Raw genomic sequence first — 16,533 nt, 5'->3', positions numbered from 1 at the left:
TCAGTGAATACTGGTCTAAATTACCTGCATGACATTACATGTACATGTCACAATAGTACATAATATGTCTATACAGGTAAATATGTATAAAAAGCAATTCAATAAATAACATCAGTAAATTTACATAATAACAGAACATCCATATATAGCAGCATATGTGCAGACAAACCAAAAAATTATGCATAGCTAATAGGCAAATATATTTGAGGCACATAAATAAGCAATAATCACCACATACATCAATGAACCTAAGTGATCTGGCTGTGTCTGTAACCACTTCTGCAGTTTTCACTGTAATAATCTAAATAAGTCTGGTCACTGGTCAAATAAACCTATGTGTCTTGAGACCAGCTAACCTAGCTGCTCCTATACCTAAAGTAGTTGTTCCTATACCTAAAGATCAGTTGGTCTGATCATAGTCCCTTTTTTAAAACTGTAATCCTACCTCCTTAAACCTGCATTTGTGGAGGGTCCAGGCTGGCTAGCAATGTTACAGTGCTCTGTGGAGATTCTTGGTGCCCCAGGAGTTTCTACAGCTGAAGTTCCAGACAGGAAAAATATTGTCTCTGAGTTCAATCTCTCCCTTCCCCCTCACTTAAACTGACTGTCAGATTTACAGTATACCAAGTTTTCTTCCCTTGAAATTTCTATTTCTGAACCATCATCTGGTTCGGTCTCTAAAAAATTAGTAGGTGGTCTCTATTGCACTGAAGTAAATGCCCATGAATTTTTTCCTTCTTATCATGGAGTCCAAGTAATTCTTCTTTAGGCAATAAGTGGTAGTGATGAATTATTTTTAGAGAGGATCTGAGGCTATGTTATAAATGAAATAGTTTTCCAGTCTCTCTACAACTAGGTATGGAGTAGTTTTCTGCCAACTGAGGTGTCTCATGAAGCCCACGATTTGTTAGTAAAACTGTCTCCTTGATTAAGGTCTTGACAATAAAGTCAGGCATTATACCATGGATTGTTTTGGTCAGCACTCTTCTAAACTGAAGGTGCTAGGTGGTAAGCTCTTTTCACTTTTCCTCTAAGGTTGTGTCTATAGTTTTTCCAGCCTGAGATGTTCCAAAACACAAGTCAATATGTAGGCATGATTGTCACCCAGACTTTAGAAAGTGCAGTATAAAATTGGTGGTAGCATGCTGGTAGAATTGGCATTCCCGTACCAGAAAATGCCAGTGCTATATGTTGTCACTGAAGAGTTTCTGTTCTTTTTTTTTTTTTTTTTAGTGAGGCAATTGGGATTAAGTGACTTGCCCAAGGTCACACAGCTAGTACATGTCAAATGTTTGGTCTGAGGCCAGATTTGAACTCAGGTCCTCCTGACTTCAGAGCCAGTGCTCTATCCACTGTGCCACCTAGCTGCCCCAAGAGTTTCTGTTTTGATCTCGGTGTCCCCAACATGTTCAAGAATGTGCAATCATATCAGTTGCACCATGGATCCCCTTGAGGGTGGAAAAGTATAGTTCTAGACTTTAATCTAGCCAAAGCTAGCATCTTTTTTGAGACAAAAGGCAAAAGGGGTACAGAAGCAGACAGTGTGGGAATGGCAGAATGTGATGGTGAAGAGAGACAGGAATCATGAAGAAGAGCATAGGGAAGATGAGTCACTTATATATCTGTGGACTAGAGGTGGGAGCATTCGAGCAAGAGGAAACCTTAGGAATTGGAAGACTGTTGGTGGGGAGGGAAAGGGCAGGAGTTTGAAGGTCTCTTTTTGATAGGTCCCTTTTTGGAGGTACAGACTCTTATCTGTGCCACCTTGGGATTAGTTCTCTAACATATCCAAATCATCTCAAAGTTATTAGTAAAACTTTAAAGTAAACATGCCCACATCATTTAAAAGTTATCAGCACCTTTTTGGTATTCTGCTGGTCTGGAACTATAGAGGTCTGCAATTTGTCTGGAATTTATGTATCATAGGACCAGAACCCTGACAGTAGCACCTACATGGCTTCTTCTGATTCAGCACATATTACCAGGATGTGAATTTTGGTTACTATATGATACAATTTGTAAATTATTCTTCTTTGATCTTTTGGGTGGTTTGTATGTCAGGTTCCCCTTTGCAATCTTATTTCCTGCTATTGCCCCTTTATTCTGACTACTTATAAATTTACTTACTCTACTGATTAGCAAAGGGGGATGGAACAAGATACACTTTTAACACATGATGCTTAGGGGCTGCTGTGTGTGACAACACTGACCAGTAGGTATTTAAGATAATTTCTAAGATCAACCATCATAGATAAAGGAATCTTCCTAGATAATCCCCTGGACTTTGCACAGTATCTGGCATGTGGAAAGTGTTTAATAATGCTTGTTGACATCACCATCACTGCTTTTGGAATCTTGTGAATCCAGGTGAAATAGACCCATCTGCAGTTAATGAAGAAGTAAAATTCACTTTTAGGGGGGTCCAGGGTATGTTCTTTTCCTGGCACTGTCTTCCCTTCCTGGTGGTAGTCATATTGTACCAAAGCTGCATTCTCTTCACATGTGGATCCAACTTGCATATGTCCATCTTCTCAGCAGTTTATCTGCCTTGCCTATCCTTCTTTTGTGGTTAGGTTCTGGGCTTTCACGAACCACTCTCTTATAATTGCTTCAACGACCCTAGATAATTTAGTGCAACTAATCCTTTCAGGAAGCAATAATTGTGCCTGAGAATTAAGATTTCCATTAATACTTACAAAAGGTTTTGAACCAGTTAGTTATTGACGAATTTAGGTAATTAAGTCCTGATTGTTTCAAAGATAACAGCTGATGAAGTTCAAATGAAATATCTGTGTTTTTAAAAAGACAAGGTGATAAAATCTATAATAAAAGAAACCAGAGGATTTTTTTATCCATCCACCTCTGGGAGGAGACATTGCAGAAAGTCATTCGCAGACACAAAGGGAAGAATTTAGAACAATGTTTTTGAGTTCTGTCAATATTAATGCCTTATTATAATTTTCAATACAAATTATAAAATAAATCTCTTAAGTTATTTGGGGAAAAACTAACATCATGCCCAGAAGCATTATGATTTGGCATTTCAGAAGATCCCTGATTTCACTGATGCACTCTGTCCCTTCACTGGTGAAAATCATGACATAGTCAGCGATTTCATGATTTGTCATGTCCAAAAATCTTCACCACCAGGCAATCACTCTTGGCAATAAGCCTCTCTGACCTTTACCAGGATGACCCTCAGATGACAGACACAGAGCCTGTCTCTAGGCATGATATAAATACATATTAATATACATGTGTGTATATATGTGTGTACATGTGTGTATACATGTGCGTATTTTTGACTCTCCAAGACCCAAGGGAGGAGTTACATGTTAGAAAAAAGTCAACAGGTGTTACAGTATAAATACAGTATACATGGAAGTACAGGAATGATTTTTTGGGGGGAAATATCTCTTCTCCCCCCCCCCAAAAAAAACCCCTATTGTAACACTATAACTAGGCAGATTTTGGAATATTGATAAGCATTTGTAAAATATATCTCCATTCTTTTAATCAGTACAATTGAAAGTCAAAATTAATTGGTTATTTCTTGGTGAGCAATTCAAATGAGGCAGAACGATTACTTTTACTAAAATGCTTATTTATGTAAGCATTTGAAATCTAACTTTAACTAGTTAATTCTATGATTTCATTTTAATTTCCCTTTTAAATCCATTGCACTGCTGGGTATCACTCAGTCTTTGATTCTACGTGTTGGCAAAATTCATGATTTTAAAAAAACATTTTTTAAAGATTCAGGATTAGTCCTTAAAGGGTTTATCTTTAACAATAAAGATGGAAAGCAATCAAATTTTTACCTGTACAAGTGATTAATATATGGAGTGACACCCAAAGAATTCATCCAGTTCCGGAATGTTCTCTCTTCTTTGCTTTCTCCTATAGTAGACATGAGTTTGTATTAAGGATTTGGGGGTGGAGGGAGAGTTCTTACACTTAAGCCAACTGTATGTTAGTAGTTGTGGTTCCTGCACTGTATTTCCTTTAGAAAACAATTCCCATTTTGCAAATGGCAATCATTGCTGCGGAAGTCTTTATGTACTTTTGGCATTGCTGAGCAGAAAGTGGGATTCCTTTGAGGCTACACTATGTGCAACAGTTGATATTTTTAGACCTGTAGTTTGAATTCAGTTTGAGGGTGGGGTTCTAAATATTAATAAGATTTTTTCATATTAAGTAGAAATAGAAAAGCTGTCATTTGCCAAAGGAAATATATTAAAAAATCAGTTTTTCAAAAGTGGCTTCTAAATGTATGTACTTTACTTTTGCACAGAGAAACTAATGTAGTATGTAAATTTATACCTTGTCTATGGCAAAAGGGGGAAGGGGAAGGAGAATGAGAGCTAAGAACAAATGCAAAATACCGTAAAAATCCACTGTTAATCCAGGTGTTAAGAGACATAGCTGACATTTTGATACTTACAGGTCACCTGTGTCCTGCTGGTAGTTTCTACTATAAATGTATCAGAGCTACAACCTTCCCAAATGCTACTTAATCATCTCCTACAGCTAAAATTTACTTTCTACCACATTAAGGCTATGGCACTAGAGATCACTTTAGATAAACACCCCTAAGTACCACTATTTGGCCTGTGGCTACCATCACCTCCTTCAGGATTCCCACCGTGGCAGTATTTGTATCAATCTAAGGAAGGTAACTCATAAGATCTTATAAGTATGAAGGAATAATTAAATCTCTTAAGAAATGCAGTGGAACATCCTGGGATTTCACTGTAGTGTTCTCTCTTTCTATGCTTTCTAGATTATAACTAGACCCATGTACTTTAATTTCACTCACATTTGGCTCTCTAGATTTATTTCTTGGTGACAGTATTCTATCATCCTAGTTTGAGTCAGCGAGTGCTGGAAAATCCTAGAATATCATTAATCACTTGAGTCAAATGGACAATTGACAAGGAAGGAATTTGTACCATTCAGTACTCATAACCCATAGGCTAGCCCAGCTACACATTCTGTAAGACTTCAGACAATTATGATTCTTTCCAGACTCTAAGGGGCACAAGTCCTTAAGAATAGGGTCAGTTTTTCCATTCCTTTTCATCACAGAACCCCCAGGGCACTTTCAGACCAAGTTCCCTCACCTCAGAATCAAAAGGGCCAATTAGTCTAACTCACACATGACTGAGCATCTCCTCAATTATATCCCCTATCAGTGGTTATCCTTAGTTTGAAGACCTTGATTAAAGGTGAGTCTTCTACTGAGCAAGGCAACCTATGCTATTTTCAAATACATCTAATTATTAGGAAATTTAGTCTTGCATTAAGCCTAACTCTATCTCTTTTCACTTTCTACCCATTGTTTCTTGTTCCATCCTCTGGGCCAACAGGGCAAATCTACTCTCTCTTCCACATGACAGCCCTTGAAATACTTGATGACAGCTAACATATGTCCTCTGAGTCTTCTTTTCTCCAGGCCAAACATGATTAGCTCTTTCAACCAATCCTTACTGACATGTTTTCAGGGATCTAACCCTTCACCATACTGGTAACCCTCCTTTGGATGCTTTCCAATTTATCAGTGTCCTTCCTAAAATGTGGTACCCAAACTGAACATAATACTCCACATTTTGGCTCTCCAGAGTAGAATACAGTGGGATCATAACTTCCTTTATCCTTGACATTCCGCTTCTCTTAATGGAACCTAAAATAAAATCAGGGTTTTTGGTTGCTATATTGCATTGTTGATGCATATTGAACTTGTTTTCTACTAAAATCCATAGATTTTCCTCAAATGAACTGCTATCTAGTCATTTCTACTCATTTGCGAAATTGATATTTTGAAGCTAAATTTAAGCTTCACTTTAATCCCTATTAAATCATATTCAGCTCAAAGTTCTTGCCTAGTTTGGATTCTGACTGTATCACCCAATGTGCTGATTATCCTTTCCATTTTTGTGTCATCTGCAAATCCTAACTGACTTTATTCAAATTGTTGATAAAAATACTAAATGGTACCTGTTTAAATACTAATCCCTGTGACATTCTGCTAAGGACCTTTCTCCAAATTGACATTGAGTCATTACTTGAGTATTCTGGTTACTGGACACTCTCTACGCAGTTCTAAAATGAAATAGCAAGAGTAATCTCTAGAGCCATGTTGGTTCTGAGAGTCAGGGTAGGAGTGAGAAAGAGGAAGGGAGGATCTGGGGCCTCACAGGTTTGATGGCTATTTCTGCTAATGAAAGGGAAAAGGCAAATAATACAATGGATTTTCAATGTTTTCAGTGTTAATCATTGTATCCTTTCTTAGGTTATTTTGCTTTTATTTCTACTAAACTACACATGGCATCTATTAGGGAGATTATTCTTTTTTTTAAATCACTTCTCTGCTTCTCAATAGACATTTATAAAACATTATTTTTTTTAAAACTGAAATGCCTAAAATTCATACTTTCCTTTTTCCTAGCAACCATTTAACAATTCTAATTAAAGATAGGCAATGTTTTCAAAATGATAGTCATCAAGAAATATAAATACTGAAATTAAAGTTCAGTGTGTGTGACTTGGACTTGCCTTTTTCCCCAAAAAATAACAGAATTAGAATCGGCAAATATAGCTGGAAGGGGCTTTAGAGATCATCTAAACTAATCACCTCATTTTATCAATGAGGAAACTGAGACTTAGTGAGCCCAAGGTCATATTTATAATTAAAGTTTGGAGCCAAGATTCAAACCCAAGTCTCAATTCCAAGTTCTGATTCAATCTCTTGGACTTAAAAAACTATTTAGGGAATAATTCTGAAGGTCAAAATATAAATTACACATTTTCATAATGTCATGGTTGCATTTTGATTTAAAATAATAATTAAATTCTACCAAGCAGTCATGATGTAATGAACAGTGGAAAATGTAAATATTTTATTTGTTCTCAGGTTGTTCTGACACTTTTATCAGCTTCAGATTTCTTACTGATTTTTAAATCTGAGTGTAAGCAAGAACAGCATCAATTTAAAAATAAGTGATATCTAGAAAGTAAATAAGTTCCATAATGGAGCATTTATTTATCAAACTCTTAGTGTTATCTGTAAATAAATGCTCAAAACTTGAGATATCATACAATGTACAAGAGTGACTGGTAAGCAAAATAAAAACTTCTGGACTGGGAAGAATTTTCTAGATTGGAAGTAGAAATAAAGGACACTGCAGAAACTTTAGTGGTAGAAGACAAACTATTCTTTTAATCTGTTGTCCATTCCCTTTGATGGAACTCCAAGAATGCTAAATAGGCTCATTACATTCTTATAGAGCCATAAAATAATGGAATATTATGGACATCTATCCAGAGATAATGTATGATGTCATTCATGTGTAGAACAGCAATTCTTCAATAACTTTGTTATTCACAACAAAGTTTCTCTCTGAAGTTGGTCGATATACAATTGTGCTTTGTTTAATAAGAAGGATCTAGGGTTTAATTGTATTTTGAAAGATTTCTTTGGATTTTATTAAGATACTTTTCAGTAAGATTATTGGCATTACGTAAGTTTGGGTGGTGATTATGTCTGAATTTGTGGGGAAAATACTGTTACCTAAATTCTACTTATTATATGTCAATGATAATATGGCAAAATTTCCATTTTAATAAGTAGTACATAAAAACATAAATATCCAGAAAAAAAGTCGTCTTAGGTTCCTATCTGTTCTAGATTCATGGTCCTAAATATAATGATTGCAGAGTCAAATGATTATTTTTAAAGGAGTATGTCAGGAGATATGTTCTAAGGCAATTGATAAATACTTCCAGCAGTATCATCTTAAAATTGAACATGGTAAATACTAAAGGAAATATTCAGCAATACCATTCACACTGAAAAAAATCTACCAAATGCATGCTGAATACTATAGCAAAGGAATCCAAACAAGACAAAAGGAGGTAAGAGCCAGCAAGTTCAAGAATGCACCTCTAACTAGCAAGAGTTCAGGGACTAAAAATAGCAGACCATTTTTAATATGCCATTCTAAACAAATGTCTTTTATAGTAAAACACAGGAATTGTGAAATTTGCCAGAGTTGTGAAAACCTAGCCTTCCTTAAAAAAATTTTTTTCCAATACTTCAGTTTAAATTTCCATTTTTTTATGGAACCGTCTTATGGAAACATGACATTACTGCCATTTACATATGTATAATAAGGAAACATATTCTTTAACTTTGAAGCTATTTAAATATAAAAGAAATTACTGTGGTTGTCAATTGGCACAGCAGGTATAGTGGTAGAAATGAAAATTCTTTATTTATGGTATTCTCAGAGTGATGGAGGTTATAAAAGATAACAGAAGAGGGGGTATATTCTTGACTCTTGTCCTCATTACCAAAGACAAGGGAGGAATATATATATGTGAAAGGGAGAAGTCTGGGAACTTTAGTTTTCACTTTTCAGGAATGGAGGAGGCTGCCATTCTCTGATACAAACTGAAAAGAAGGGTCATCATTAACAATGGTGTCTTTTTTCAGAAACTCCATTGCAGCTGTCATATTTTTTTTCTTTTAGATTCTTAAACTAATATGAATAGATGTATAAGGCATGAGGAAATGGGAGGGTAGAAAGGACAGGAAAAATAAAGAGAGAATTTTTGTCTATGTTGACTTTTATATTGCATGTTGCAAAATAGGGTACTGGCCTTTTCCTATATTGTGTACAGTAAGATCCTTCAATAAGTAAGGGGTAATTATATATTACAAAATACGGTTTTGTAGAAGGATCAAAGTGAACCCTTTCAAAAATAAGAAGCAGGAGAGGATTATGGACATGTAACATAGAGAAAAAAAAAGACTTAAAAGCAAACTGTGAAGTCAAATCATCAAAATAAGTGTGTTTTAAACTGTAATATCCTACTACCCTAAAAAGAAAATCAGATGATTAGTTTATATTATCAAAGATTCACTTCAGGGACATAATTTAAACTATACTTTTGCTTCTCCATCATAAGTCATTCTTTCGGCATATTAAGACAAGGATAACACAGCATAAATAATGCAAAGAAGAAACACCAACCCAGAAGAAAAGAATAAATGGTAATAATAGAAAAAATTCAGAATAAATAAGTTTATGGATAGAAAAGTACTAAATACAGTACCTACATTAGGAGGGGTCAAATCTGCATTTCATGAAGCAAAACAGGAAAGTTATAAATTATGAGATAGATAATGACAGCTTATATATGATAAGACAATAAAGTAATAAGTGTTTCATTCCCCCCCACACACACCTTATTAAGACCACTGCAAAGAGAACCAATCTGGAGAAAAATGAAATTGCTCTTTAGCTTTAAAATGGAAAAAAATATTCCAATCGTGTCTTCTAATCGAAAACATGTTATCCATATTAGCATGATTATATGTTATTATTTAATGGATTTCTTTTTTTTAACATATAGGAGTTTTCACCAAGCTAATAACAGCTGGGGAAATTCTAGGGTTTTGTTTTTTTTTTACCCCAGTGTTTTCCTTTATCCAATACTCGCTGGATTCTAATCCATTAACATATACATATGCAAGAACACATGTGTACACATATACAAATACACACATCCTCTCACTCTTAGCTATCCTTGATTGTTACAGTGAGCCAGCAGTGTTCTGAACAGAGCATGACAATTTAAGACTGAAAGAACTCACCTTCTAACAAATTTATATCAATGTCATTATTCTCAGGCTTGTGCAGACATGGATATGTGTTAAACAGATTTGCTACAAAAGCTAAATTAAGTTTAGGATTTCCAGAAACCACATCTGCAGGAGAAACAAATTGCCTACAGCCCAGTTTGTCAGCTTCTTGAAGCATCAGGTCAGCTCTCTTCAGATCATTTTTTTCCTGTGAAGGAATGAATGAATGAATGAAAAAAAAAGCATTTATTGAGAATTATCTATATACTTACATGTAAACAATGCTGGTTGTCAGCAACAACAGCATGATTTTTTAAAAATTAATATCTGGGAAGTAAATAGGTTTCATGTAAGAGACTATTTATCTAACACTATTCTCTAAAGCTACACGTTGAAACCAAAAAACTCTCAAGAGCTAATTCCAAAATTTTTATTAGCTTATTCATACCATACATAAACATTCTTCTGCAAATATATCTGATGACAGCTTGACTTAACAAGAGCATAGAGTCTCCAGGAATTTCTACAACTCTGGCTATGATTATTCTAAGTCTGTAAGAAGCAGGGATTAAGTGTCTTATTTAATCCACTATATTAGAACAAAAATAACACCTTACATTTGTGCAGCACCTTACTAAGTGTTTTAATATTTATTATGTCTTTTGATTCTCATAACAACCCAGAGTTTTTAGGCAAAGCAAGTATTCTTCTCATTTTGCAGATTAGGAAACAGGGTCTGAGAGGTTAAATGTGTAAGGTAGCATTCTTAGCGAACGCACACAATCAGACATAGATCTCAGATCTTCTGACTCCTGGTCCAATGTTCACTCCAATGAGCCATGCTGACAATAGACAAGATAATTACTGCCTATACAAGAGACATCTATAGATGGACTGGCTCATGAACTAGCATTCAACCTAGTCTAGATTTAGTTCAAACTGTAGAAAATGTCCTAAAAGCATGAAATATTGATTAAAATAATTTTGTCATAAGAAATTTGCGAAAATGAGACTAGTGTCAGAATTAAGTTATTTATTATGTCTAAACATATGAAATAACTTCAGGAAATAAAGTCTTAAGTTTCCATATGTTATCTCTACTGAGATAATGTATATTAAGGAAACCTTAAAATACTATATACATGTCAGATAGTTCTTATGAATTTTACTTATTCATCATTGTTCATCTTAGGCTCAGAAATGAATTCCTTCCTCTGTTACCTAACAACCAACTCATTACATGAAAAGTATTGCCATTTTTTCATATAGCAAGGTGATACCACTCACTCCATGCATAGATAACAATCTATTTTGGAATTTTCTCCAAATAATAGCCATTCAATAAATAACTCTATTTGTATTAATCACACTCCCCAAATCCCTGAACCCTTAGTGGTCTTTCCTACAGGTTTCCTGTCTCAAGAAAAAACAATGTTTGGGATGAGAATAAAAAATAGAAACTACATGAAGGGACTGCATCGGGGCCAATTAAACATACTAGCAAAGTGCCAAGGCTTTCAACAACATAATTTCCAAATTATTTTACATAAATTTATTATACTATGTTCTCAAACTGTTCATTACAACTATTCAAGATAAAAACAATAAAAGTAATAAAATAATAAGAACTGGCTTCCTTCAAGTCTCAATTAAAATCCCACCTTCTGCAAGAAGCCTGTCTTACCCCCACCCAACAACTTCAACAAAGTTGTAGCATATAAAAGAAACTCACATAAATCATCAGTATTTCTACATATTACTAACAAAGTCCAGCAGGAAGAGATAGAGAAATTCCACTTAAAAAAACTACAGGCAATATAAAATACTTGGGAGTCTATCGGCTAAGACAAACTCAAAACCTATATGAACACAATTACAAAACCTTTTCACACAAATAAAGACAGATTTAAACAACTAGAGAAATACTAATTGCTCATGGGTAGGCTGAGGCAAAATAATAAAAATGGCAATTCTACCTAAGTTATTTGCTTATTCAATGCCATGTCAATCAAATAAGACTAGGAAAATAATAATATTCATCTGGGAGAACAATTAAGCAGAATATGAAAGGAATCAATTAAAAAAAACTGTGAAGAAAGGCAGCCCAACAGTACCAGATTTCAAACAAAATTAGAAATTGATAAGCATCAAAGCAATCTGGTACTTGCTAAGAAATATAATGGTCAATCAATGGCATAAATTAGGTACACAATATATAGCAGTAAATGACCACAGTTATCTAGTGTTTGATAAACCCAAAGATCCAAGCTGATGGGATATGAACTCAACATTTGACAAAAATTGCCAGGAAAACTAGAAAGCAGCTTGGCAGAAACTAAGCATTCACCAATATCTCATACCATATACCAAATAAGGTCAAAATAGATAAATGATTTTTACACAAAGGGTGATATCATCAGTAAATTAGGGAAGCATGGAAAAATGTGCCTGTCAGATCTATGGACAAGGGAAGAGTTTATGACCAAAGAAGGCAGAGAGGATCACAAGAAGTAAAATGGATAATTTTGATTATATGAAATTAAAAAGGGTTTGTACAAACAAAACTAATGTAGCCAAAATTAGAAAGAGAGCAAGAAACTGGGGGAAAATACATCAAGTTTTTCAGATAAAGGACTCCTTGTTCAAATATATAAGGAACTGAGCCAAATTTATAAAAATAAGCCATTCTCCAGTTGATAAGTGGTCAAAGGATATTAACAGGCAGTTTCAGAAGAAGAAATCAAAGCTGTCAACAATCAGATGAAAAAAATGCTCTAAATCACTATTGATTAGAGAAATTAAAACACTCTGAGATACCACCTCACACGTATCAGATTGGCTAACATGAGAGAAAAGGAAAATGACAAATGTTGGAAGGGATATGGAAAAACTGGGATACTAATGCACTCTTGATGGAGTTGTGAACTCATCTAGCCATACTGGAGAACAAAATCAAACTATGCCCAAAATGGTATAAAACAGTCCATACCCTTTGCCCAGCAGTACCACTACTAGGTCTGTATCCCAAAGAGGTCAAAGAAAAGAGAAAAGGACCTATTTGTATAAAATATTTATAGCATATCTTTTTTGTGGTGTCAAAGTATCAGAAATTAAGGGGATGCCCATCAACTGGGGGATGACTGAACAAGTTGTGTTATATGACTGTGATGGAATACTCTACCTCTATAAGAAATGATGAGTGATGGTTTCAGAAATACCTGAGAATACTTAAAGAACTGATGCAAAACGATGTGAGCAGAACCAGGAGAACACTGTACACAGTAACAGCAACATTGTAATAGTGTTCAACTGTGAAAAATTTAGCTACTCTCATCAAGACCATGACCCAAGACAATTCCAAAGGACCAATGATGAAAAATGTTAGCCACCTTCAGAGAGAAGTGATGAACTCTGAGTGCAGACTGAAGCATCCTTTTCTTTACTTTTTTATTTTTCTTGTTTTATTTTTTGTCTATGTTTTCTTTTGCAACATGACTAATATGGAAATGTGTTCTGCATGATTTCACATGTATAAGAGATATCAAATTGCTTGCCTTTTTAAGGAGAGGGGGTGAGGTGGGAGGGAGAGAATTTGGAACTCAAAATTTAAAAAAATAAACACTTGAAAAAATCTTACATGTAATTGGAAAATAATGAAAAAAAGTTTTTACAAATCTTAATACCTTCTCTCTGAGATTATCTCCAATTTATCTTGTATATATCTTGCTTGTACATAGTTGTTTATATGTTTTCTCTCCCATTAAATCTCGAGTTCCTTGAAAACATGGATTGCTTTTGGCTTTCTTTTCATCCCCAGCACTTAGCATAGTTCCTTGCACATGGTATGTACTTAATAGCCTAGGAAATGTCTTGTTTGCAGTCCCAGTCCTAAAAGCTAGCTAAAAGCTTATAAAATGCTTCATGAATATATCATTTTATCCTTACAACAACCCTGGGGGGTAGTTGCTATTATTATTCTCATTTTATAGATGAGGAGATGGAGACAGAAAGAGGTTAAGTGAGTTGCCCAGGGTCACACAGCTCTTATGTATCTGAAGCTATACTTTAACTCGGCTCTTCCTGACTCCAGGTCTAGCACTCTGTCCACTGGACCACCTAGTTTCCTACAGCTAATAGAGCTGCTTCTCAAGTGAGAGAATGAAGAAGGATGTTGCTGGATTGTGCCTACCCTCACTTAAAGCCTAGAGTGACATGTATGATGATGCTTCATACAATATGTTATGTTGGAGGCTTGGAGCAACGAGCATGTGTCTGTCCCTAGCGGGGTTCAACAACAAGTTTCCCTAAACAAGACAAAATATGGGATATTTGTTTCTTAAAATTTCAGTATGTAAAACAGCATCCAAATGCACAAAGTAATGTGCAAGGACACAACTAGATGAACTTGTGAACACCTAGATGCCTTTCCTCTAACACAGGATAGAAGAAAGACCCCACTTGAACTCCTAGTTTCTTTTCATCAGAGAAATATCGATGGCTATAGATTCCAGATTCTATCATAGCCAAGATTCCTCTCTGCCCCTCCCTCAATCACAACAGCCACAGGGTCTAGATGTGGTAGATGACCTGATCTGAGCACATTCTAAGTTCCTAAAGACACAAGCATATCTTAATTTGATTTAACAAATATTTATCAAGCACCACCTCCTGCATGCAAGGCACTCTTAAGTACACCCTAAGAGAATTTTTTTCTTAGCTCTCTGCAGTAGTTATATAAGAGCTCAGTTGTTCCATCATAGCCAGAAAAAGGATCAAAAAGTATCCTGTTCCTGATAGAACATTGAGAAAAGAGTCGGTTGGGCACAAACAAGGACTTTTTTCTCATCATCCTTCATGTCATTAAATTTAGTCTATTTTTTTAAGTCTCAGGAAATTTCTGCAGTTACTTAGCTGACCAGAAATAGGTCAACCACCAAGATGAATCTATCAATAAGAGTGAATCCATAAATCATGCCATTGTTTCCTCCTTGGTAAAATCTATTTCCTTTTGTGATTCTGATTCTGACTTCTGTGACACAATGGGCAGGAAATCTGGCTCAGCAGCAGCCTTGCCAACAAGTGAATTTGTAGCTTCTGAACCCCAATCTATATGTCAAGGTTCTGGGATTTTGTCAGACCAGGAACTTCTTTTGGCAAGGGAAATCACAACCAGCCAATAACTTACTAGTTTGGCTGAGTTTCAGAGTTTCTGAGGTTCAGAGAGGTTTGACTAAGGTTTCAGAGGCTTGCTAGAAAGTGTGAGAGGCTGGATTTGAACCCAAGTTAGGGCTTCCTGACTCTAGGTTTGAAATCCTGTGATATTTCCAACATCCGACAAATGGTCCTTGAAGGCATCAGATTTACTAAAGGATTGAGGTCTACTTCTTCACTGCTCTCTGCCTCAACTACCCATCCATCACCAGTCTCATGCTACCTGGGCATAAATGGCTCTAGAATACTATACTTACATTAAATCCCGAAAGATCAATGGTAATAGAAGGTTCATCATTTGTGTCTCCTTTTGGGGCAATCTGATTAAGCAAATGAAAGTAGGCCCTGGAATCCTATAAGGAAAGAAATCAAATTGATTTGTAAGATTCAATTTTTTACAGAAGTGTTAAAATTGTAGACACGATTCCCTTCTAAAAGGACCACATAATTGATCAAACCTCATAGGGTTGTTGTGAGGTTCAAATGAGATATATGCAAAGTGTTCAGCACAGTGGCTGGCACATAGCAAGTGCTATATAAACGATATTGTTGTTGTTGTTGTTATTATTAACATATGATGCTGGAAGTGACTTACAAATATCCAATTCAAGTTTAGGACCTTTGGGAATAATTGAATTAAAGACTGGTTTAATGGAAAAAAAAAAAGAAAATCCAATTTAATTTCACAAATATAATAATGGACATTTATAAGTATTTTAAATACAGTCCTTTACAGATAATCTCATTTAATACTCATAGAAACTCTATAAGGTAGGTTGTTCTGGTTTGATTTCTATTTTACAGACAAAGAAACTAAAGCTCGGAGAGAGGTTAGATGTCTTGCCTAAATTCCCATAGTTGGTAGGCCACAGAAGCAGAATTTGAACCCAGGTCTTCCCAACTCCAGGACGATTGAGCCATGTTATCTCTTTTTAAGCACCTACTTCATACAAGAGGCTTTGTATTAGACACTAAAGATACAAATTTGCTTCCATTCGACCCACCAGGCACCGGTATGAAGGAGATAAAGGCTCCCTGATCCCAAGGAGCTTCCTGAGGGAAAACACCAGGTTTGCAGAAAAACAGACACAATATGAGCTCTACACAGACGGGAGGTAGGGGTCCTATGTGTTAGAGGCGAGAGAACATTCCAGGCCTGGGGAACAGTCTGTGAAGAGGTGAGAGGTGGAACATTGTGTGTGAGAGACAGCAAGAGATCACTTTGGCTGTACTGAAGAGAACACGAAGGTGAGTGATGGATGATCCACCTAGCAAGGAAAGCTGGGCCAGATTGTCAAGGCTTCAAATGCCATACAGAGGCATTTGTATTTATCCTAGGGGAAACGGAATCACTGAGGCTTTTTGAGCAGAAGAAGGATGTGGTCAGATGTGTGCTTTAGGAATATCAATTTGGCCACTGGTGGAGGGGAGACGCTGAGTGCAGAGAGACCAATTAGGAGGCTACTCCAATAATCCAGGTGAGAGGTACTAAGAGCCCAAACTGGGTTATGGCTGTATAAGTGGAGAAAAAGGGTGACTTTAAGAGATGCTTTGGAGATAATATCAACAGAATTTGGTAACAGGCTGCATATAGTGGAAGTGAGTAAAAAGGAAGAGTCAGCATAACTCTGAGGTTGAAAACTTTGGTGATTTCAAGGCTGGTGGCACCCTCGACA

General features: G+C 35.8%; 1 protein-coding gene across 3 annotated transcripts in view; it reads right to left on the bottom strand.

The window, feature by feature from the left end:
* Nucleotides 1–16,533, bottom strand: part of PLS1 (plastin 1) — a 145,662-nt gene that overhangs the window by 12,531 nt on the left and 116,598 nt on the right. For all 3 annotated transcript variants that reach the window (XM_027875906.1, XM_027875907.1, XM_027875908.1), the window contains exons 9-11: nucleotides 15,115–15,210; nucleotides 9,659–9,854; nucleotides 3,822–3,900 (exon numbers count right to left, since the gene is read on the bottom strand). In XM_027875906.1, the coding sequence (XP_027731707.1) occupies nucleotides 3,822–3,900; nucleotides 9,659–9,854; nucleotides 15,115–15,210 (371 nt within the window). The remainder of the gene's footprint in view (nucleotides 1–3,821; nucleotides 3,901–9,658; nucleotides 9,855–15,114; nucleotides 15,211–16,533) is intronic.

The sequence above is a fragment of the Vombatus ursinus genome, unplaced genomic scaffold (assembly GCF_900497805.2).
Source record: "Vombatus ursinus unplaced genomic scaffold, bare-nosed wombat genome assembly UNPS02014810.1, whole genome shotgun sequence".
Classification (NCBI taxonomy): Eukaryota; Metazoa; Chordata; class Mammalia; order Diprotodontia; family Vombatidae; genus Vombatus; species Vombatus ursinus.
Note: the sequence above shows the minus strand (reverse complement) of the source record. Positions and strands in the feature narration are given on the sequence as shown.